General features: G+C 42.0%; 1 protein-coding gene across 1 annotated transcript in view; it reads left to right on the forward strand.

Annotated features, from left to right (window-relative positions):
- The window catches only part of ppil2 (peptidylprolyl isomerase (cyclophilin)-like 2), a 415,520-nt gene that overhangs the window by 142,988 nt on the left and 247,583 nt on the right, over window positions 1-24,949 (forward strand). The window contains exons 9-10 of the mRNA XM_041202829.1: window positions 15,309-15,384; window positions 20,250-20,410. Of these exons, the coding sequence (XP_041058763.1) occupies window positions 15,309-15,384; window positions 20,250-20,410 (237 nt within the window). The remainder of the gene's footprint in view (window positions 1-15,308; window positions 15,385-20,249; window positions 20,411-24,949) is intronic.

Genomic DNA, 24,949 nt, shown 5'->3' on the forward strand with positions numbered 1-24,949 from the left:
CATCATAGTAAGAATTCTGTCTGGACATGCATGCAGAAACCTCCATTCCACAGCTTTGGGGTGCAGTCTGCCACACAGCTAGTTGTCTGATGAAAAATACCGTTGCAATTAAAATGCAGGATCAATAAAAAATGTAATCCTTTCACCTGGGATGGTTACCACCCTACTCTACAAAACTTGTCTTGGAAAGTTAAGAGCAAAATACTGCGGATGCTGGAAATCCGAAACAAAAACAAAAATAGCTGGAAAAACTCAGCAGGTCTGGCAGCACCTGTGGAGAGGAAGACAGACTTAACGTTTTGAATCCGTATGACTCTTCATCAGAACTGAAGAGAAAAAGAAATGGGGTGAACTATAAGCTGTTTAAGGGGGGTGGGACACGTGGAGCTGGATAGAGGGCCAGTGATGGAAGCAAAGGAGAGATTGCCAAAGATGTCATAGGCAAAAGGACAAAGGGGTGTTGTTGGTGGTGATATTAGCTAAAGGATGTGCTAATGGTGACATTAAGGGTAGAAAGCAGGATGAGCAAGTGACAGATGGCCCTAGTGGGAATGGGGTGGGGGGAAGTGATTGAAATAGGCTAAAAGGTGGAGGTAATAATGGATGGAAATAAATGTAAAGTTTAAATTTAAAATTTACTCAACGCAAACTGGAGGAACAGCACCTCATCTTCTGATTAGACATTTTACAGCCTTCCGGACTTATCATTAAGTTCAACAACTTCAGATCATGAACTCTCTCCTCCATCCCACCCCCTTTCCTATCCCCTTTTTTTCTAATAATTATTATTTTTTTAATATATTTTTCTTTTCCCATCTATTTCTATTATTATTTTTAAATTTATTTCCATCTGTTGTTTTATCTCCAGCTTTTAGCCTATTTCGATCCCTTCCCCCCACCCCACCCCCACTAGAGCCTTCTGCCTTGCTCATCCTGCTTTCGACCCTTAATGTCACCATTAGCACATCCTTTAGCTAATATCACCACTGTCAACACCCTTTTGTCTATGACATCTTTGGCAATCTCTCCTCCACCTATCACTGGCCCTCTATCCAGCTCCGCCTGTCCCACCTCCCTTAAACAGATTATATTTTGCCTCATTTCTATTTCTCTTTACTTCTGATGAAGAGTCATACGGACTCAAAACGTTAACCCTGTCTTCCTCTCCACAGATGCTGTCTGACCTGCTGAGTTTTTCCAGGTATTTTTGTTTTTGTCTTGGAATGTGTCAGATAATGATTCCTATCTTTTGCAGAATTTTACCTGACCAGCTCCATCCAGTTCACCCTTCAAACTTGTTTTGAGTCTCGCAGTAAAATAAGTGATTTATTTGAAACTGCAAATGGTTAATGGCCCCCAATCCACAATAAAATGGTAATAACTATTTTTCACTGATTAGTCTTGCCAGCTTCAACCTCTTAGTATATAATTCCTTGAATTGACATTTTGAATGTCTAAATTTTTTCGACTAAAGTGGTCTATGCCACTTCGAACCTTATTGTGAATTGTTATGGTAAAGCAGCTGAAATAATGACAAAGAACAAATCCCATTGCTCCTCTTTGTACTGAAGCCTTCACTGATTCATGGCATATCTAGTATTAAACCATTATCTCCCTGCTCCTGTCATCCCACTTTTGTTGAACTGTAGCCTCATTTGTCTGGGGACAAGGATCAGAAGAAAACCAAGAAGGCCAATCTTTTTCACAATCTCATGTTCTCTCTTGCACTCCATTTCTGTTCACCCAATGTTGGTATTTTTCTGTGACTGAAGAGACCTTGGGAAAGCAGTACTCAAGCAGAGATCCCCAACCTCTTGTGAAACTCCTCAAAAGTCAGCTTCTCTTACATTAAAAGTGTAGTATGCCTGCAGTTGACAGCACATACCTGCCATCAGGGGCATAACCACTTAGCTGCTTCTAACCAAAGTAAAGCACAGCATATGTTCAATTAAACTCCACTCTCCTCCCCACCACTGTACTTTACTTCATGAGAACACCATCTGTTGTACCAGTGTAACATTTTTGTTTCTTACACCAGCCATGCTTTGCGGTCACGCACTCATCCCAGAATCAGAGGGTTTTAGGTTTGCTCCTGAACCTTTAGCACAAAATCCAATCTGACATACTGAGGGAGTGCTGTGCCATCTTTCAGATAAGATGTTAAGCTAAGGCTTCATCCGCTTGTTCAGGTGAGCATAAAAGAATGACACTATTTCAAAGGAAGAGCAGGGGAGTTCTCCCTGGTGCCTTAGACAATATTCATTCCTCAACCAACATCTAACACTGATTATCTGGTCATTATCACATTGCTGTATGTAGGATCCTGCTGTGTACAAAATGTCTGCCACATTTCCTACATTACAATGTGACTCCATTTCAAAAAGTACTTGATTAGCTATAAAGCACTTTTGGACATCCAAGGTCATGAAAGCCACTAAATAAGCTAAGTTCTCATTAAGTGAGCATTTTGGTTGGTAGAATAAGAAGCAACATGATCTAAATCCCACAATTTTAAAGTGGTGCAGGAACGACGAGAACTGGAGGTTTTTTATCTACAAATTTTTGAAGATAGGACAAATTGAGAAGGCTGTTAAAAAAACAAATTGCGATCATTGGCTTTGTAATTGGAGGTATGGAATGCAAAAGCAAGAAACTTATGCTAATCTTTTATAGAACACTGGTTATGCCCCTACTGGAGTATTGTGGGCACCATGTCTGATGAAGGGTGTCAAGGCCTTAGAGAGGTTTCTGAGGAAACTGGTACTTCATTTGCCTGGAGCGACCGGATAAACTGGTGTTGCTCCTCTTAGAGCAGAGAGGTTAAGGAGAGATTTAACAGGTGTTCAAAACCATGAAGGGCAAGTAAGGAGTAATTTTTCAGTGGCAGAAGATATAGTAATTGGTGAACTCAGATTTTCGATACAAAAACAAAAATAGCTCGAAAAACTCAGCAGGTCTGACAGCATCTGCAGAGGGGAATACAGTTAATGTTTCGGGTAGGTATGACTCTTCATCAGAACTGTTCTGATGAAGGGTCATACAGACTCGAAACGTTAACTGTATTCCTCTCCGCAGATGCTGTCAGACCTGTTGAGTTTTTCCAGCTATTTTTGTTTTTGTTTCAGATTTCCAGCATCCGCAGTATTTTGCTTTTATCAGATTTTCGATAATTGGCAAAAGGAGTAGAGATGAGATGAGCAGAATTTTTTTTAAAAGAAACTAAGTGCTATGATCTGGAGTGAGCTGCTTGAATGAGCGCTGGAAGCAGGTTCAGTTAGAACTTTCAAAAGAGAATTGGATAAGTACTGGAAGGTGAATTATTTACTTGGCTATTGAGAAAGAGCAGGGGTCTGGGTCAAATTGAACAGTCCTTTCAAAGATCTGGTATGTGCTGAATGGCGGCCTCCTGTACCATATGATTCTATACTTGTGCACTAATTTTTAGAAGCTAAAACTGGTCGATATGAGTTGATGAGATACAAGGAGCCAGTAATGTACAGCAACTGGATTTCGCTTGAAATACTGAATGTTCTGCAAGGCCTGTTTGACAATGACTAAACCAGCCAGGTTTGCAGATCTTCCTATTGTTACACTGTTGCCATTCTACTTTTTAAAGTTGCAATCTTTGTTTCTGTCCAAGCAAAACTCATATCAAATGGCAAGCAGCTGTTCCTCATGGCACAAGCCCAAGACCTTCAGTTGAGGGTCTGTGATTTTAGTTCTGATTTATTTCCCTCCCGTTATTTTGAAACCTTGGCTATTTTGAAATCTTGGGCAATGAAACACAGTGCCTGGAGAATAATTCTGACCTAGGTCGATCTGTTATCCTTACATCGATGTTGGGTATCATAATGAATACTATGCTAAGCGGCAGGTTGCATAGGAGCATGAGTAGTCCATTCAGCTGATCAAGTCTGTACCATAATTCAATTAGATAATGGCTGATCAGCATCTTAACCCCATCTGTCCAACTTTGTTACGTAACTCTTAGTACCCCTGCCTAACAAAAATCTGTTAATCTCAGTTTTGAAATTTTCCAATTTACCTTTGTACAACAATTTTTGGAGGAGAGAGTTCTAGATTTCCACTAACCTTTGTGTGAAAAAGTGCTTTTTGACAACACCCTTGAATGACTTAGCTCTAATTTTAACGTTCTTCCCCCATGTTCTTGATTCTCCCACCAGAGCAAATATATGTATGTTAGCGGAGTGCCTGTATAATAACAGCTAAATAAATAATAGTACAAATTTGAGATGGATATGCTGCTTTCTGAATCTCCTTCAAAATTTTCGCGGATGTAAAGTAGATAGTGGAAGCTTGTATGACTTTGTTCATTTGGTCTTTCAGAATGTCCTCTGAAAGCCCCACATGAATGAGTATTACTTAAATTACAAGTCATGGAAATCGAGGGACAAACATGTCGTTGGATCAGAAAATAGGAAACGAATAGTACTCCTGGAGACGTTGGGCGGAATAGACCTATAGAGCTGGAACTGTCGCGAGCGGAGTCTTAATTGGATGGGAGCCAAAATGTCAGCTTCCTGCTGGCAGGTTGAAAGTTGGTTATTAATTTGGTGGTGGACTGATTGCGTTTCCCATGCTCCCAACCGCAAGCAGCAGGAACTTACTTTTAATACATTAATATGCCAAGCATAGTCATTAGAACATAAATTAGCCAGATTAATTTAATCTTTCCAATTAAGTCTGCAGCAAATAAATGCCTTCAGATTCACGACTGGTTAAAGGCAGAATGCAGCGGGTGAGGTAGTCTTCCTGGTGGATTTGGACTGAGTAGGAGCTACTTATCTTGCACGGGCAGCTTTGTTGAGCCTAGTCGAGGAAGCATTGATGCATTGAGATCGGGTGATGTCTGTGAAAGAGGAATCAGGGTGTGGCTGACCGAGAAAGGGAGGGAGGTGGCAACCCTGTTAAAGCTTATGGGGGCAGAGGGAGGAAGCTGGAGTGCACAGGGAAAGTCAATGCCTACAGACAGGGAGGTCAAGCATTGTGGGGAGATGAAGAGCAACAGAGGGCAGGTCAGTGATGAGGTCCTGGGAGTCGAGGATAACAGATGGCAAGGGAGGATTGAGGATGGCGGATGGCACATTGAAAGTAATGGGGTGCGGTTCTGGTGTGTTGGGGGCTGAACAATGGTGACAGGCAGGCAACTCTAGTGTGAATATTAGCTGGTCAAGGCTGATGGATGGTGGGTTGACAGAGGGAAGATCAGAGGTAACTGAGGGAGGGTGTAGGGTGATGACTTCCAGCTCCAGGGTCTCTGTGCACATGTCCAAAGGCATGGCTTGGACAACACAAAGAGGTCTCTGGATTACAGATTGAGGATGGAGTTATCCATGGTAGGGCACTGAGATAATCCAGCAGCCACCTTAAACTGCAAAGGCTTTCAGTCTCTCAATATGCCGCTTGTGTGTGACCACTGCAAATGAATCCTGCAGGTGTGTGCATTCCAGGGAGCTCTCATGACTTTTGCATCCTTACTCACTCTCAAGGTGCCACAACTATTGGCTGCTCTTCAGCAGCTGCAGGGGTGCCTCCTAGTGATCAGAGATATCCACAGATGACCTGGCTTATGACGCTCTGCAGAGCCCACAAAGCCCAGCAGAGGAGAGCTAAGATGCCGTCCATGCCTCAGTAAAGGCAACAATAGAACGGACCATCAGACTACTGAAGGTGAAGTTCCACTGCCTGGACTGCGCAGGTGGAGAACTGCAATACCTGCCACAGAGTGTCTCCAGGATCATTGTAGCCTGCTGTGCAGACAAGGAGATAGAGGATCTGGGTGTCATCTCAGATGAGGAAGAAGGGGAAGAACCTGATGTCCTTGAGGGAGTGCAAAGCATGGGTCCAGCGGCAGGTGTCAAGGTGATGGATTAACGTGCCAGATTCCAGCCACAGAGAAGTCCTTGCAAAATCTCGATCTCCTCAAAATGTTACTGCAGAAATGCCAGCACACCTGGCACACTCCTCCCAAACCAACCTATCGGCCTTTGACCTCTGACACCGAGAAGAGAAAATGCTGCAGATCCATTTATGTGGTTCTGTCAAATCCACACACACTTCTGAAATGCAAGGAATTTGCCCATGATTCAATGACACTTGCTCCAAACTCTGGCAAAGCCTTGCTAAGAACTCTTTCCGTGTATCTGCAATACATGGAATGCTTTAGCTGTAGATATTGACGAGGCAGCAGCTTGTGATGGATGATAAGCTGGGTTCCAAACAACTGAACCAATGATGGGTGACAAACATAGAAAATTGCACATATGAAGAGACTCAGATGCCATTAGTTCCAAGGCCCCATGATAAATAGTGTTTCCATAACCCATCACTGATAGCCAGTGGGGTGCCACTCCCCCTTTTTTTCATTGACTGGGCCAATATTTATTGCCCATCCTGAGTTGCCCTTGAGAAGGGGTGTGGTGAGCTGCCTTCTTGAACCACTGCAGTCCATGTGGTGTAGGACACCAACAGAGCTGTTAAGAAGGGAGTTCTGGTGATAGTGAAGGAATTGCGATATACTTCCAAGTCAGGATGGTGAGTGACTTGGAGGGGAAGTTGCAGATGGAGGTGTCCCCATGTGTCTACTGCCCTTGTCCATCTAGATGTTAGTGATCGTGGGTTTGGAAGGTGCATTCGAAGGAGGCATGGTGAATTCCTGCAGTGCATCTTGTAGATGGTACACACTGCTGTTACTGTGTGTCAGTGGTGAAGGGAGTGAATGTTTGTGGCTGTGGTGCCAATCAAGCAGGCTGCTCTGTCCTGGATAGGGTCCAGCTTCATGAGTGTTATGGGAGCTGCACTCGTCCAGGCAAATGGGGAGTATTCCATCACACTCCTGACATGTGCCTTGTAGATGGTGTACAGGCTTTGGGGAGTCAGGAAGTGAGTTACTTGTCGCACTATTCCTAGCCTCTGACCAGCTCCTGTAGCCACAGTATTTATATGGCTAGTCCAGTTCAGTTTCTGGTCAATGGCAACCCCCAGGATAGTGGGGGATTCAGTGATGGTAATGCCATTGAGCATCAAGGGGAGTTGGTTGGATTCTCTCTTGTTGGAGATGCTCATTGCCTGCCACTTGTGTGTCGCGAATGTTACTTGCCACCTATCAGCCCAAGTCTGGATGTTGTCCAGACCTTGCTGCATTTGGACATGGACTGCTTCAGTATCTGAGGAGTTGTGAATGGTGCTGAACATTGTGCAATCATCAGCAAACATCCCCACTTCTGACCTTATGATGGAAGGAAGGTCATTGATGAAGCAGCTGAAGATGGTTGGGCTGAGGACACTACCCTGAGGAACTCCTGCAGTGATGTCATGGAACCGAGATGATTGACCTCCAATAATCACAACGATCTTCCTTTGTTGTAGGTATGACTCCAACCAGTGGAGAGTTTTCCCCCTGATTCCCATTGACTCTAGGTTTGCGCGGACTCCTTGTGGCGACACTCAGTCAAATGCTGCCTTGATGTTAAGGGCAGTCATTCTCACCTCACCTCTGGAATTCAGCTCCTTTGTCCATGTTTGAACGAAGGCTGTAATGAGGTCAGGAGCTGAGTGGCCGTGGCAGAACTCAAACTGGGCGTCAGTGAGCAGGTTATTCCTAAGCAAGTTCTGCTTGATAGCACTGTTGATGACCCCTTCCATTACTTTACTGATAATGGAGAGTAGACTGATGGAGCGGTAATTGGCTGAGTTTGATTTGTCCCTCTTTTTGTGTACAGGATATACCTGGGCAATTTTCCATCTAGCCAGGTAGGTGCCAGTGTTGTAGCTGTACTGGAACAGCTTGACTTGGGTCGCAACAAGCTCTGGAGCACAAGTCTTCAGTACTATTGCCAGAATATTGTCAGAGCCCATAGCCTTTGAAGTATCCAGTGCCTTCAGCTGTTTCTTGATATCAAGTGGAGTGAATCAAATTGGCTGGAGCCTGGTATCTGTGGAACAGATGGGACCTCTGGAGTAGGCTGAGATGGATCATCCACTGGTACTTCTGGCTGAAAATTGTAGCAAATGCTTCACCCTTATCTTTTGCACTGATGTGCTGGGCTCCCTGAACATTGAGGATGGGGATATTTCTGGAGCCGTCTCCTCCAGTGAGTTGTTCAATTGTCCACCACCATTCGCAACAGGACTGCAGAGCTTAGCTCTGATCCTTTGGTTGTGGGATCGCTTAGCTCTGACTATCACTTGCTGCTTATGCTGTTTGGCTCACAAGTAGCCCTGTGTATTAACTTCACCAGGTTGGCACCTCATTTTTAGGTATGCCTGATTCTGCTCCTGGCCTGCCCTCCTGCACTCTTCATTGAACCAGGCTTGATCGTAATGGTAGAGTGGGGATATGTCAGGCCATGAGAGTACAGATTTTGTTCAAGCACAATGCGGCTGCTGATGGTCCACAGCGCCTCATGGATGCCCAGTCTTGAGTTTCTAGATCTGTCCGAAATCTATCCCATTTAGCATGATGGTAGTGCCGTACAACAGGATGGATGGCATCATCACTGTGAAGGTGCGATATCGTCTCCACAATGACTGTACAGTGGTCACTCCTACTGGTACTGTCATGGACAGATGCATCTGAGGATGAGATCAAGTATGTTTTTCCCTCTTGTTAGTTCCCTCACCACCTGACGCAGACCTAGTCTAGCAGCTATGTCCTTTAGGACTCAGCCAGCTCCGTCAGTAGTGATGCGACTGAGCCATTCTTGGTGATGGCCATTGAAGACACCCCCCCGCCCAGAGTGTGGTCTGCACCCTTGCCATCTCAGTGCTTCCTCCAAGTGGTGTTCAACATGGAGAAGCACTGATTCATCAGCTAAGGCAGGGTGGTATGTGGTAATCGTCAGGAGATTTCCTTGCCCATATTTGACCTGATGCCATGAGATTTCATAGGGTGCGGATGTTGAGGACTCCCAGGGCAACTCCCTCCCAGCTGTATACCGGAGTGCCACCACCTCTGCATGGTATCTGGGACATTGTGTGTAAGATATAATTCCATGAGGATGACCATATCAGACTGTTGCTTGACTCTCCGAATTTTGGCACCAGCCCCCGGATGTTAAGAAGGAATACTTTGCAGGGTTGACAGGGCTGAGATTGCCTTGTCATTTCTGATGCCTAGGTCAATACCAGGTCGTCCATCCGCTTTCATTCCTTTTTTGGGACTTTGTAGCGGTTTGATACAACTGAGTGGCCTTGCTAGGCCATTTCAGAGGGCATTTAAGTGTCAAACACTTGCTAAGGATGTAGAGTCACATGTAAGCCAGACCAGGTAAGGACGACAGATTTCTTTCCCTAAAGTACACTGATGAATCATATGGGTTTTTACAACAATCAACAATGGTTTCATGGCCATCATTCAACTTTTAATTCCAGATTTTTATTGAATTCAAATTCCACCATCTCCCGTGTCGGGATTCAAACCTGGTTTCCCAGATGGGTCTCTGGAGTACTAGTCCAGTAACAATATATCCATTACACCATCACCGCTCCTTAAAAGTCCTCATCAGTCAGCAAAGCTGCAAAATTCATGAACATTCAACGCACGTGAATAAAGTGATTCAAACTATATATTTAAACATAACTGAGCACATCCATGAAATGATTGGGCACCCATGCCACCTTTGTGCTATTACAATTTTTAAATTTTTGCTTTCTTCCACTGTACGTTGGTACTACCATGACATCCGCATCTTAGGTGGAAGCAGCCTGCTGACTCCTATTCCCCTTGCTTTAGATAACCTTGGCTGCCGACCCCTGGTTGTCCGAGTGCATTGCTGAGTTTCTCCTGCACTGTGCAGGTGCCGCCTTTGATGTCATTTGTTGGAGGCACTGGGGTCACTAGCAGAGGAGAGGAGGAAAGACAGCCCATCCTTGGAGCGCCATGTGATGACACCCCCTTGCTGGTGCCCCTCCCCCCTGTCGGTGTGCAATGGCACCTCTCTGACCCCTGGATGAGAAGGGGCATCTGGCTGGACAGTGAGGTGCCTCGTCCCATCTTGCCTAGCCACTGCTGAATAAAGCACATGGCCAGACCAACGGAATGCGTGCCCGAACGCTTATCTGGTAGCCACTAACTGTTCTGCTGGACCTGGCTTTCCAGGCAGTTGCCAACATTTACTTGGAGGAAGCCAGGCACTTATATGACAGAACCATGATAGCAGTCAGAACTTGGATGGGTTCCTCCACCTTTCGCTCAAGCCTTTGTCAGATGTTCCCCTGCCTGTCTCTGCATCTCCACCAGGTGCCATACGGCCATTAACAGAGGCACGTCATCAACAAGGGCTCAGCGCAGGTCTGGTCTCCAACAGTCCTCTAACTGTCAGGGACCTCAGCTGTCACATCCTCCATCAACTGCAGGGATGTGTCTTTGATATGTACATCAGATTGTAACCCCAAGCCCAATTGCGAATGCATACCCACTGAGGTGACTGTCTCTGCGCTGATGGAGGGTGAGGGGGAATGATATGTTGGCGCTTCCTTGGAGGGGTCAGTGGAGAACACAAATAGTTAGCTCATATACAAGCCTATTTCCCACTAATGTATCTCCTGTGTGTCCAGTTCTCAACACTAGACTGGAGACATCCTCACTTTGATGCCTTAAGACTCTGACTTCTCCAGTAGCACAGGAATGTCCAGCTTCCTCGCCTGCTAATTTTGCAGCCTCCTTTTCAACAGGGGGTCAATATGCAGATGTCTGGTACTCCGCCACTGGTCTGGGAGCGCTCCCACGTGTAATGTGCTGTTTTGTTCTGGCAGAAAGAAGGATTGATATCATTTCATTGGTTACCTAACCCCTTTATGAGCATGTGTGCCTATGACAGCCCTCTAGGAAGTGTTCAACAAACATACTGTCTTGAAGTGGATACAACTTTCACAGCTTGATCTGCTTCCCCCACATTCAGAAACATGGGAACACCACCACCTGGAAGTTCCCCTCCAAGCCACTCACCACCCTGACTAGGAAATATATCACCGTTCTTTCACTGTGGCTTGGTCAATATCCTGGAACTCCCTCTCTAACAGCACTGTGGGTGTACCAACACCACAGGGACTGCAGCAGTTCAAGAAGGTAACTTACCACCATCTTGTCAAGGGCAATTAGGGATGGGCAGTAAATGCTAGCCTAGCTAGCGAAGCCCACATCCCGTAAAAATGAATATAAAAAAAAAAATTCAGCCCACATGTTCCATCTGATACTGAGGCTTGGAATCCAAACTCCTGTCTGTCATACTTCTTGACTCACACGTTTACATTACTTGATGCCCTTATGATTGCCAGTTTGCAGTAACAACACCATAGCAATTACCCTTGCAAAGAGCAGGAGGTCATTGACCCTCTTACAGCACTGGACCCAGCCTCATTTGCAGACCTGAGTAGATGCTACCCTCCACTGCCCCTCCTGCTGCCATCGCTAGAAAACAGGACCTCCTGCCGTTCTTAGACAGCCTGGAGGAGAGTGTGCAGGGGGGCATTGCTAAACCATGTGGCCACTCAACTGCTCTGGGACATAATGGGTGGTGGGGGTTTAGTGGTAGAAACTCCTGGTATCTGGGAGAAGGGGGACAGGTCAGAAGTGGAGGGTTGCAGCAGTTCCAGGGATTGAAGAAGGTGATAGATCAGAAGGAAGGTGGGTTGGCAGCAGTTTCAGTGAAAACAAACTCACAAACAGCCAGACTGGTGCTGCTGGATTGCAGGGAGTGGATGCCTGTTCCGGGTGCCGTTTAAGTAAGGCGCCTGGACCTTCACCCAAGTGAGGTAACGACTTGGCTAGTGACTCCCTGCACATCCCTGCTGCATGATTGGCCAGGCTCCTCACCTCTGCATACCCAATTAGCAGCCCACCACATGGTTGCATGTGGCCAGCCGTTCTGCCCCCAAGTGCAAGTGGAGCCCTGGGGTCAGGACACTCGACATGAGAAGATGATTCCGCCTGTTGTGTAAGACTTGGAAAGAGAAGCTGAATGGAGTAGCACAGGAGTCAGTGCTTGAACCCTTATTTAAATTTCTGTATTTAAATAAAACATTGCCTTGTAAATTTGCAGAAAACCATTAAATAGGCTGTGCAGGGGGATAGAGGATGCTTTACGGTTTTGCAGAATGAATTCTGTTGTGCAAATGGGCAAAGCAGGTGGCAAGTGAAACTTTATTGCATATTAGAAGAAAGCTGAGCAACAAGGATATATAATGAAATGAGTAGAATTTGGACAAAGAAGCTTTAAAAGGGACATGAGACTTTATACTTTCAATACCAAGGAAAAGTGCAATAGCAAGCAGAAAATTGGAATATGCAACCAGAATACAGGTATACATGCCTGCAGCCATTATACTGAAACTTGACAATTAATTAGTCAGACTTCAGTTGGAATACTGCATGTATTTAGATTGCCACATTTGAAAAAGAACATACTTGAAATGGAAAATTCCCAGATTATAGCAACAAGAATGATAACGATCCAACGATAAAGGATATGAGCAAAAATGAGAAAAACCTGAGCTTTACAAACTGAAGAATGTTACTCATTGAGGGGTATGTGATGTTATTTGATGAACCCAGGATTCGTTCTTAAGTCTGTCAGGCTATTATAGCCAGATGGTATAAATTCATACAAGTGAAAAGAAAATTTAAATCTTAGTAAATATATTTACTTGGTGTTATGGCATTTGGAATAATCTACCAGATAAGGCAGTAGAAAAAAGCACATTAGGGGAGGGCTCGGGATGTAGTTAAATGCTAGGCTGTGAGAGTTGGAATATTGGATTACCTTCTTTGACTTCTGCTTGTGTTCTGAAAAGATTGTGGTTAGTTGGACCACTTTGGTCCCTTTGTCTCACCACAGGAACGGGAAGAGGACAATATATAGCCTAATGCACACTCTGTAGTATATTGGATGGAGAATAGCTCACTAGCTAGTGTATTGTAAAATAATGGGCCCCATTTTGTGGTCAATAGTGAATGAGCGGTGCTGCATTACACTTATATTTGCCTGTTGACATTCTATGGGATTTTGAAATACAACTTTTAACTATCCAAAAAAGCAGCACCTTCCATGCAGCATCTGAGACCTTTGTGAACGGGATAAACAACTCTATGCCTACTTAAAATATCAGATTGAAGAATTGTTAATGAGCAGCACAGAGGCTGAACCAGAAACTGTCATTGTAAATCAAGTGTAGAAAGCAAACTCAAGGGAAAGAAAGATTGGATTTAGAGAGAGTGAGAAATAAGAGGCTAAAAGAAAAAGTAAAATAATTAAATTTTATTTTTTAAAACCCTCAATATTTAAAACATGAAGGAATGCAATTCTACACCTGTTAAAGTTAATCTTCAGGCTAAAAGTGATTGTTTAGCAATAATTAAGACTTCTTTGCGTCATTAAAAGGATGCCCACACTGGAATTGTCAAGCCCTAACATTTTCTGGGGAGTTTAGTTCATAAATATCGGTTAGGTACAGCAACTTCATGCTGTTCTATGTATTTCAACGTTGGGTCTCTTGGTGAGATACCATTATCGTTTAACTTTTGGAAGATCAGGGCATCTCAGACAGCAGCTTCCTGATTTGCACAGTTAACTGCAGGTGTGCAGTTGCTGTCCAATTTACGCATTAATAACAGTGAGCGCTGTTAACCTTACCATTATTTCTACAGCAAGATTTTGGCCAAAAATAATAAATCTAGGAGGTTATAAGCTCAGTTACAATGATCCAAACCTCACTGTTCGTTATCTCCTTGTTAACACATGTTTTAATTATAAAAGCAAAATACTGTGGATGCTGGAAATCTGAAACAAAAACAGAAAATGCTGGAAAAACTCAGCAGGTCTAGCAGCATCTGTGGAGAGAGAAACAGAGTTAATATTTCGAGTATGACTCTTCTTTGGAGCTGGTCTGTTTTAATTATACCTGGAATGAGCATGTTTATTCAGTTTTGAGTGTTTGGCTTTTGCAGGTACTATTTTTTAACCAAAAGTCATCCATGAGCAAATCTACAGGATATGAGCTGGAATGCTCTTACACCATAACGGCGGGTGCCCTGCCAACGTGAGCAAAAGATATTTCCATATATCCTCGCGCATTCCTCTCCAATTGAGAAAATATCTTTTATTTTCAATGTGAATGCTGGAAGAGTTAGAGGCATATTAGTGACTCTGGCTGAGTTAGTTCCCATGAGGATGCTGTAATTGTGCAGCAGAATACCCAAGGAGGCAGATAGTGCGGAAATATTTTAGAAAGATATATTTGAGGAACTAGGTGATTGAAAGCAATTAGATTTGAAAACCAACCAGATTGACTGCAGAGTCTGCAGCTGGAAAATCAGAATGGAGTTGATTCTTTGTTGCAGACTCAGTAATCAATGATGAGACTTGACGATCAGGTCTGTTGTGGGAGGGAAAGAGCAGGGGGGTGGCATTGAGACTTTCCCCACTTGGCTCCAAAAAACCTTGCAAGTCAACAGCCTATTGGAGGGTTGGTCAACCTTTCAAAGCTCAAGAGAAAGCAAATTGCATACAGGCAAAGAGCTGCAGGTTTGAAATATGCTGATATTCTGACTGTAAACTACAAATTTACCAGCCTGAAAAATGTAAATTTAGTTAATCAATGTAACTTTGCCTTTTGTTTCAAATTGTTTACTTAAAATCTGAATTGTATTCTTCAATGTCTCTTTATTTTGTCTCCTTTTTCATTCTTCTCTCTCACAGTCTCTCGTTCCTGTCTCTTTTGCTCTTTTTCCCCTCTGACTTTTCCCTCTTTCCTGCGTTTGCTCCTTTCTTGCCTCCCACATTCCCCTGAGTCTTCTCTTTTATCTCCTTGCTCCTGCTCCAATTTCTGGCATGTGTTCCTCCTGTTCATCTGCTGTTTGCTGTAAAAGCTAGTTGTGTACTGCGTGTTTAGGCTGTTGGGGTTTCCCATGTGCTTCTTTGCTGGGCTTAGTGTAAAATTTGATTGCTTGCGCAGTGAAACATACAACTATATTAAATCATAGATTGGCAGAAAACAGTTTCAAGTTGGTTGGTCACCCTATTCTAACAACTGTGACACCTGAGGGGCTCACCACATTCCTCCTCTCAGCATTGTTCTGTCACAGTCTCTCTAATCTATCTTACTGTATTAATTATTTTTCTTAAGCAGGTGCAGCAGGATGAGATGTGACTGCTAATTGCCCTCCTTACTGGGGTTAAAATTCTTAAAACTATTTTTAAAAATTAAATACATGAGCAAAAATTCCTCTTATGTTTATGTCATTTCATTTAATTGAAGTATAAACTTTCATTGATCTGTTTTGTCTGCAGGATCCATCCAATGTGGACAAGTTTAATGTTTCAAACTTTTTCCATGTCAAAAATGACCTGAAGGTTCCTGATCCAGGTAAGGAATCTCTCCGACTGATGGGCTTATATCTGATTGTTAGCTTTAAAATAGTGTCATTTGATCGTGGAAGTCTGTCACAGAAAATTTTTCACTATGGAAACATTCCCTTAAATACGCAGTGGCCCTGACCTATGGTAGGGTATATATAGTAAAAGTACAGGGATTATGTGGCTATATGGAACTTATTATAAAGCTATTGCTTCTATATTCTGACATTTAAAGAACGTTTCAATCGTTCATATATCTTTGAATGTCAAATAGTCTCACAACAGAAGTTCACAGAACTCAGGATTATCCCTGAGTGAGAGAGAGAATTCTTCTTTAGTCATTTGTGCATCTGAGTCGTAACAGAAAGAATAACTATTTTTGAAAAATAAAGAAAATAGGAGCCCGAGTGGGCTATATAGCCCCTTGAGTTTGTTCCACTATTCAAAAAGATAATTGATAATCCTGTACTTCAACTCCACTTTCCTGTCCTATCCCTATGTCCCTTGATTTGCTTTGTGTCTAAAAATTGAGCAATCCAAATTGTACTTAACAAGTTACGACGGACAGAGGGATCTAAATGAGTTACTGGAGAATAGTTTAAGTTGCAGCAGAGTCTACTCCTCTGATGTTTGCCACACTTGGTTGAGCTAGTGTAGGAGAAGCAGGTCTTCATTAATGATAATTTTGTGTAATTTGTTTCACAGAATAAAGTTATAATTATAAGACTTCAGCAATCTCCTTTAAAGATTTAGCTTATAAATAACACAACATAACTGGGACTTGAACTAAAGTGGATGTTGATTGTTTGGTAACAAAAACCTCTCAGTTGAAGTGACCGTAAAGGCAGAGAAAAGTGTGAAATCACTGTTATTTGTCTGTTAGCACAAATGGTGAAAGTATGCAAAGGAATTATTTTTATTCGTTCATTCAAGAAATGTGAGCCAGCATGTATTGTCCGCCCTAGTTGCCCTTGAGAAGGTGGCTGTGCCTTCTTGAACCGCTGCAGTCCATGTGGCATAAGTACACCCACGGTGCTGTTAGGGAGGGAGTTCCAAGATTTTGACTCAGCGACAGTGAAGGAACGGCGATATGTTTCCAAGTCAAGATGGTGAGTGGCTTGGAGGGGAACTACCAGGTGGTGGTGTTCCCATGTATCTGCTGCTTTTGTCCTTCTAGATGATAGTGGCCATGGGTTTGGAAGGTACTGTCTTAGGACCCTTGGTGAGTTTCTGCAGTGCATCTTGTAGATGGCACACACAGCTGCATTGGTGGTGGAGGGGGTGTAAATTTGTGGGTGGGGTGTCAATCAAGCGGGCTGCTTTGTCCTGCATGGTGTCAACCTTCTTGAGTGTTGGTGCTGCACTCATCCAGGCAAGGGGAGAGTATTCCATCACACTCCTGACTTGTGATGTAGATTGTGGATAGCCTTTGGGGAGTTTGGAGGTGAGTTGTTCACTGCAGGATTCCTAGACTCTGACTTGTTGTACGGTAGAGTATCAGGCAACCCAAGCTGATCCTTCCTGTTCTTAAATAAGGCAAGTAATGTTACTGCAGGTAATAGGGGTATAACAGCACAGGATGAGGATGGAGCAAACCAGTTGGGATGGAGGAAGAGGGTGAATGTGTAGATGGGGAATTATAACCAGAAACATAAGTGTGATGAATAAAAGATAGAAGTGGATTGGGAACTTGGGAAGGATAGCCCTGGCGATGTATTTGTAGGTGGAGCAGGAGAATAGCTAAGGAAAGGATGCTTTTCCAAAATCTCAGTTAAAGCTATTGATTTAATTACATATAATTGAGAAGACAAAAATATGCCATTCAGCCCAACTAATCCATGTTGGTATTTCTCTTTTATACGAGCGGTTGTCCTAATCCTCTGTCCCCCTTTAACCCTTTATTCCTTTTTCTTTCAATCTATCTAGAAATATAAAACACCTACTTTAAGCTTTCAAATCAAGCCAGTTCATGTATTCAATTTGCTGTTAAGATAGGAATAAACATTTGCTGAGCCGACATTCCTGTGCTTTCTGTGAACTGAACTATCCATCGGCTCCCCTCAATGAGGGTTTCAACTGGTGCAAATAAAAATTAAATACAACCTGTAAATCCTGCTTAAAAATAATATTGAAGTGCATTTCTCTCCATCTCCATGAGCCATGGTGATCTGTGATTGGCAACTGGGAAGTGCAACAGAATAACTTGATGTCATATCCTCCCAACTTGCTGTAGAAAAGCAATGAAGAGGCACAGAGAAAGGCCACCCATATTGAGGAATTTGCTGTATGATCATTTTCAGAGTCAAACACAGACTTTTAACAATTCAATGGTACTTATTGTAATTAACTGGCTCAGTGGGGAAATAGTTATGGTGCAGAACACTTAACAGAAAAGTTTAAACCTTATGCAAAGTATTTGCTGAAAATGAACCCTTATACACAATAATTGTACTGAATGATTATGGATTTAGTGGAATTAATTTGATTTTAAATTTATTTAAGTTCGATTTCTTCTATAGAACAGTTTGCAAAGAGGTGCAATTTTTAAAATAAAAAGTAACATTAATGGAATTAGATGTGAAATATTTTAAAAATGTTGGGAATATCTGCAACTAATTGTGTGGAATGAAAACCATGGTTTGTCCATACAGAGAACTAGACTTGATAGTATACTCCCAGGAAATTGAGGAGATTGAAATTTTTTTCTAAATTAAAAATTAATTGTGATTGTGTGATTAAAAACCTTGGACAGCATTTGGCTTATTCAAGCCCAACTGCTTGTAAACTAATCATTTAAAATTAAATGGCTTTGCATTTGAATGATCCAGGCACTATCTACAAAGCAGGTCATGTTGATATTTGTCAGTTTTTCTCTCTGAAGTGACATGGTATTACAGGCGAGTAAATATCTGTATTAAAACAATCAAGGCCAAATCCATTCAAATTTCTTTCATGTAAAAGATTTCCTCTTGTGATAAGGTGTGCAATTTAAGTGACCAAAGATGTATATTTTTATGGACCTATTTATCAGCCCAATCAAGCCCAAGGGAAATGTTCTATAATTTTTGATAAATGGCCCATCAGTTTTATTATCTAGATCAAAAAAATCTGTTCTGCAGAAGTATTTTAACTACAAAATTCCAGAATAAGGACACAGTTTAATATATTCTGAAAGTATGCAACAACATAGTAAGGCAAACTTCAGACCATGAACTCTCTCCTCCATCCTCACCCCTTTTTGATCCCCTTTTTCAAATATTTATTTTGAAAATTTTTATATATATATATTTTCCCCACCTATTTTGATTATTATTTTTAAAATTTCTTTCCATTTTTTTCAATGTTTTATCCCCACCTTTTAGCCTATTTTGATCATTTTTCCCCACATCCCACCCCATCCCGACTAGGGCCATCTGTCACTTGCTCATTCTGCTTTCTACTCTTAATGTCACCATTAGCACCTCCTTTAGCCAGCATCACCACCATCAACACTTCTTCGACCTTTTGTTTATGACATCTTTTGTAATCTCTCCTTTGCCTCCGCCTATCACTGGCCGCCTATCCAGCTTCACCTATCCCACCCCCCTTAAACAGTATATATTTCACCATATTTTAACTTTTCCTTAGTTCTGAAGAAGAGTCATATGGACTCGAAACGTCAACTCTATCTTTCTCTCTACAGATGCTGTCAGACCTGCTGAGTTTTTCCAGCAATTTTTGTTTTTGTTTCATATTTCCAGCATCCACAGTATTTTGCCTTTAGGTAAACAGTGTGTCAGCCTGTGTAGTCAGAGACAGAAACTTAGCAGTCCTCTGAACCTGGTGGTCCAAACTGACTAAGACTTTTAAGTGAGCTTGACTTAGTCTTTATCATTAAAGACGCATAGGACCAGTTCTGGGCTCTTTGATATGTTTTGTTGATCAGGCCTGAACACGGGTTGGTTTGGGCAACAAACCCTTACCTTCGAGCAACTGACTGAATGGGGGGTGGGGTACTTTGTGCTTGTCTATATTAATCAAGTAAAGGTGGAATTAAGCAACATAACTTAAATGCACTGCACTTTTACAATTGCACTTCATTTTCTGAATGCTTGTAGGCAAGTTGTGAGATCTGTAGTAATTATATTGTAATCTTAATATTGATCATCATGTTGAAGCATTTTCCCTAATTTCTGTGTATTATTACACTTATCCATGCAAAACAGAATGTTCAAGTCTTAAACTCTGTTCTGAGGTGAATTAATTAATTCAGTTGTACAGCCAAAAAACAGTGGGAGCATGCTACAATATGCTTTAGCATCTCTGGATTAGGAATGGGGAAAATCAGGTAGTGATCCTGGTGCCGATTATATGAAGACTTGACTTTGATGTCCTTCAAGATACAGTTAGCCATTGACATTTTCAGTTCAGCCTCCAATGAGAAGAATGATTAATGTGACAGGGTGCTGGAGGACCACCACCATCTATGGAAGGATACAAAAATTGGATGGAACTAAAGGAAACCCAAGGATTCTTAGGGTTCCAGGCCTACAATGTATGGAGGAAGCATTTAATTCGAAGAATAAAGACCCTACAAGGCTGTTTTATTTATTACAAAGGGACAACAAACAGCTGTTTAGATTGGGATGACACTGAAGTGTTCCATCATTACGGAGTGTGAAGCCTAGTTATTTATTCAGAATAACCCAGCTGTTGAGTAATTGAACTTAAGTATAACATTGAATTTTCCATAAATAAAATACTTAATGAAAGAAGCTTTTCTGATAATCCAAAAGTTCAGGCGGCCTCAATTTCCCCACTGGTTTTCTGTGTAACACACAAGAATGATGCTCATATCCTAAAAGATTTCTCACTTGTACCCTGTCTGTTTTCTAGATGAGGAGAAAGCAAAATCAGACCCATCGTACTATCTTAAAACCACCAGTATGGAACTGAGGGAGACCTTGAGTGAACTGTACAGAGACTATAAGGGCGATGAAATTCTGGCATCTATCATGAAAGAACCAGAAAAGAAAAAAGTGGATAAAATAAATGCGGTGAGTTCAAATATCCATGAATACATTAAAACTTTACATATTTTGCCAATGAAAACACCATGTTAAATGAGAGAACTGACAGTTTGCTGCTCTTTGTAGAGTTTGAGGAGAATGTCAATGCATTACTGTTGAGGGAGAATTTGAATTGACAGATGTAGCTAATGTTTTAATGTGTTAACCTAATTAAGTAGAAAATAATGGATCTCTGTCATTTATTTTAAGGTTTCAGCTGGCTTCCATTTTAAGTATGTAAAGTTAATGGATTCTCAAAAGTGATTAGACAATCAGCTTAAGGGGTTCATGTCAAATAAACTGAAAGCAAAGCTCTTTATTTTGATATTTAGATACTGCTTGAAAATCACTATACTGTAAGTTTTTCTATGTCAAAGATGTCATTTAAGGCAGGTTCTTGAGCATTTTTTCAGTCTTTTAAATAATCAGTTCATTTTAGGTTGAGCATCAATGATTATGATGATGATCTCGAAAGTCTTTTTTAAATTGGTGCATGTTGGGAGATCCTTTGCTACCAGCATGTGATGTAGTTTATTAAATTGATACAGGTAAAACTTCTTTTGAAAGTCTGAAATAATATCAAACAATGTTGGAAATATACAGCATCTGAAATATAAATGAAAGTCCTGACCAGCTTGTCCAAAAGTTGAAATCTGCTGTTTCTCTTTGCAACTGCTGGCAGACCTGCTATGTATATCTGGCGTTCCCTTTTACTACATTTTATTAAAATACCAAATTCCTGCCACAAGAAGATATCCCAAACAGTAAGTGCAAATTGCAACCTCTGGTATTAAATAGAGAATATTGTATGAGTAGCAGTGGAATGCAGAAATTATGGGGCAGAATTTTGCCCTAGGTTGGCGGGTGGGTCCCACCGGCATTTTAAGTGGATGGGCCAATTAAGACCCACTCAGCAGTCTGCCTGATGGGAAGCGCTATGCGCTTCCTGTGTGGGGGGGGGGGGTGGTGGGATTCCCCAACTGTCAAAGTGCGCTCTTTCGCGCATGCGTGCGAAAGAGTGCAGTGCTTCCTGAGACTAATGCTGTCTCAGGGAGATCACTGACAGTGCTTCAAAGTGTCAAAATAGAAAACTAAAAAAATATTAACATGCCCTCCTCATGTGATAATGTCACATGAGATGGGACATGTTAATAAATCTCACATAAAGTTTATTTAAGATTTTTAAAATGGACGTGAAACCTCATCCCGCCAGTGGATGAGGTTTCATATTTTATCAGAAGCCCACTGGGGTTCTTAGCCTGCCTGCCAGCCTTAAGGTTGGACGGGCAGGGCCTTTAATTACCTTAATTATCCTGTCAATGGCCTCAATTGGCCATTGACAGGTCGGCGGGCGGACAACTGATTTTGCTGTCTGTCCGCCTTCCTGAATGTTTAGATGGGGCGGGAAGACGTCGGGGGTTCCTCCCGACGTCATCCCGCGTCATTTTCCTGTCGGCAGATGGGACCCGCCCCCAAATCGCAGACGGGAAAATTCAGGCCTGTGTGATTTCCTTGCCACTCCTCCGGTATTGAGTTTATCAGGAATGAAATGAATTCCATATTCCCCAGTTACCTGCTGAATGTTTTTATTAAATGTGTATTAAATGCAGAACCAGCCACATGATTCCTTTTACTTTCTGATACAGTAATACAATCAATCCCCTTTGTAAGCCCTCTGTTGGCGTAGCATCGGCACTGTCATGCTGTGTGTCTGCTGCATAATGTTAGAAGTGAGAAACATAATATAAAAATAAAACCATATATGACTTGGATAGTTTTTCCAATCAATGTTTGTGTTTGAGATGTGTAAACCATGAGAAGGAAAGCTGATCATCTCTCATTAGTCAAGTTACTAGGAATACATTTTTCCATCACAGATATGTATGGTCCATTTAAGGTCTGTTTAAAGTGGTCACTTTAAGCTGTATTTCAGTAGTAATACTTTTAGTAAAGTGATTGAGAGCAAGTGAAATAGATTGAGAATTGCTGGATAGTTGGGGGACCTAGAGATGAGGAATCTGGTGTTAACTGCTTGCTGCTTATTCCCTTTGTTAATGCATTGTAGATTAGTGGTGTGATAAATACAAACTGCTGAGAAGGACTGATGTAGCACTGCCTTTTGACCCAACTCCAAATTGCAGCCATTTAAATTTATCCATATTAATTTCTAAGTGCAGTTCCTTCACCTGTCTAAAGTTGTTCAGATCATCATGAATGCCATGAATCTTTCCTATGCAGATCACCTGGCAGCGCCAGGTGGTATACTAGAAGTACCCCTCCCCAAATTGTTTTAAAATACTGGGCAGAAATAATCCTGTGGAGCTCTACTGCTTACCACTTAAGGATATTATCCCAATGAGCATCAATATCTGCTTTCTGTTGCCGGACCAACTTTCAGTCCAGCAAGTGTTGGGTTCCTATGACATGGGTAAAAAAATCTAACTATGCATGTTCAAAACTTTATTATTGCTATTTCTTAAAAATGGATTTGCTGTTGAACTAAAAAAAGATGGCTACTACAAATCACGTGACCACAGGGTTGTCCCTTTGTTCTGGGAGCTACCATCAGGAGTTACAAGAGCAAAATAGTTCTTCACTCAACTTGTGGAATCTCACACCTCATTGTACAGACCCCATGTAATCAACAAAAGCAGTGGAAGTGCAGGCGAACTGGCTCCTCTAACTGTAATTATCACAAAAGGGAGAGATTGAAACTCGTTATATTGGAAGAGATCTTATAACCACCTGTCTCTCTCCTAAGGAGAAATGATGGAATTCTGGCCAGAAGCGCAGAAACTGATTGTTAAGCTGCAATTAGCCATTAATGGACCATGTCACATGATCCAAGCCTCTGGTGTTTTGGACAGTTTTAACATTATTACAGCTTTAGGCTCACAAGCCATCTGCTGTTTAACATCCAACTGGTGAAACACCAAGGAGCTGCACTCCAGGCAGCGGAACCAACCCAATCTCTGTGTACCTACTTCACCTTGGAGTATCAGCTGTATGTATGTGCATTTGTGTGTTTGGGTGGGGTGAGGGGTGAAGTGGGAAGTTGCAAATACTCCTCCTCCGGGTTTTGAATGTGAAATAAACTAATCTTCTGAGTTAATTATAACGCGTGTTTCTTGCAGGTTATTAGTAAATTGGATCTCTCAAACCAAGGATTTTGGGGAAACACGCCACTGCATACTTTAAAAATAATTCAAAACACTTTCTACTTACAGACAGGTGGTGAGAGGAAATAAGTACCGGTTTGCCTGTCTCTCTCCTGTCCATAACACAAGCAAAGTTGCTATCAGACCCTTATCACCTTGAAAAGCCTCAAGCACCAAACTTTAGCAAAAGCCCACAAAGATCCAAGTTGATGTTATCTACTGTATACCTCTGATCATCAAATGCATTTATGTCTTCAAAGAATTCCAGCAGATTAGTACTCCGAGACTTATTGTTTCAAAAACCACATCACAAGCATTTATAGATGCTGTGTTATTTAATGAACATTGATTGCAACCAGTAAAGTGCATTCAAGCATTTTCTACACTGGCAGTGTTGATCGACTGGTCTATAATTCTTTGATTTGCATCAAATAGTTGTTTTGAGTAATTGGATTACATTAGTTAGTTCTCAAGTATAGCCCTGGTATTTATGGAGTTTCATAAAAACATTTAATTAGTCCCTTGCCTCTAATTTGTCTCTATAAACGATCAGGTAGATGCTACCCCAGGAGGTGTTTGGCTTGATAGCTGGCACAAATTCTATTTGGTGCTTGACCTGGTCATCATTTAAATAGGTAAAGGTGCTTCAGAAACTGTTTCATGTTCTCTAGCAGCTGCGGACCCTTCCAATCTTCACATTGCTGGTTCAATAAATATACAAACCTAGATGATTACAGTGTTCCAAGCAATTCAATGCACTGGTGCATGAGAGACTGTTATTGTCAAATGCATTTGCTGATTAACCACAAGTTAGCTTGACAAATTCCTGGAATTTTCTCCTGACTTCCATTTCTGGTGTGATGTCATACAGACCCGCAATGTCTTGCTTTCATATAGCCAGCACTGAAAGCTTTATCAAAACAGGCCCATATAGAAGAATGAGAAGTAATCTCATTGAAGCATACACGATTCTGAAGCGGCTTGACAGAATAGACACTGAGAGCTTGTTTTCACTGGCTAGGAAACCTAGAACATGGAAGTGCAGTCTCAGGGTAAGGGGTTGATCACTCAGGACTGAGATGAGGAGAAATTTCTTCACTCAAAGGGTTGTGAATCTTTGGAATTCTCTACCCCGCAGGGTTGTGGATGCTCCATCTTTGAACATGTTCAAGGCTGGGATGACAGTATTTTGATCTCTCAGGGAATCGAGGGATATGGGGACTGGGCAGGGAAGTGGAGTTGAAGCCCAAGATCAGCCATGATTGTATTGAATGGTGGAATAGGCTCCATGGGCGGTATGTTCTTGTGTTCTTGTGCACTAGAAACGAGCATGTGCAGTGTCAGAAAGTCTGTGTATTAATGCAAGGAG

The sequence above is a fragment of the Carcharodon carcharias genome, chromosome 13, assembly GCF_017639515.1.
Source record: "Carcharodon carcharias isolate sCarCar2 chromosome 13, sCarCar2.pri, whole genome shotgun sequence".
Classification (NCBI taxonomy): Eukaryota; Metazoa; Chordata; class Chondrichthyes; order Lamniformes; family Lamnidae; genus Carcharodon; species Carcharodon carcharias.